This window comes from Eimeria mitis, genomic scaffold (genome assembly GCF_000499745.2).
Source record: "Eimeria mitis Houghton genomic scaffold, Emh_scaff382, whole genome shotgun sequence".
Classification (NCBI taxonomy): Eukaryota; Apicomplexa; class Conoidasida; order Eucoccidiorida; family Eimeriidae; genus Eimeria; species Eimeria mitis.
In genome coordinates, this window is record NW_013572155.1 from 14,607 (window position 1) to 15,075 (window position 469).

The following is a 469-nucleotide window of genomic DNA, read 5'->3' on the forward strand; positions in this document are numbered from 1 at the left end:
TTATGCTGCTGCTGTTGCTGCTGCTGCTGCTGCTGCTGCTGCTGCTTCTGTTGTTTCTGCTGCTGCTGTTGCTGCTGCTGCGCATTTGTTACTTTAGGTGTACTGCTGCCACAGTAAGCAGTTGTGCTAATTTTCTTGTTGCTGCATCCCTGTATTCCCTGCTGCTGCTGCTGTTGCTGCTGCTGCTGCTGCTGCTGCTGCTGCTGCAGGCTGCTGGGTATCTTGCGGGGGGCCCTCTTAGTGCAGGTAGACCGCCGCTTTGTGGGCCTCGTGCTCGATGCCACGGGGCCCCCCAACGAGGAGAAGTGCCCTTCGCTAGCTGCTGCTCTCAACTGTCTCCATATTGTCCTCCGCACTCACCCCCACCTGCGACACTTGCATGCAGCAGCAGCAGCAACAGCTGCTGCTGCTGCTGCTGCTCCTGCTGCTGCTCCTCCTGTTGCTCCTCCTCCTGGAGGAGAAGCCCCGA

At 59.1% G+C, this 469-nt stretch overlaps 1 protein-coding gene across 1 annotated transcript in view; it reads right to left on the minus strand.

Annotated features, from left to right (window-relative positions):
* Positions 1–85, minus strand: part of EMH_0010320 (uncharacterized protein) — a gene marked incomplete at both ends in the record, with an annotated part of 606 nt that extends 521 nt beyond the window's left edge. The window contains one exon of the mRNA XM_013498913.1: positions 1–85. Within this exon, the coding sequence (XP_013354367.1) occupies positions 1–85 (85 nt within the window).
* Between the last annotated feature and the right edge of the window lie 384 nt (positions 86–469).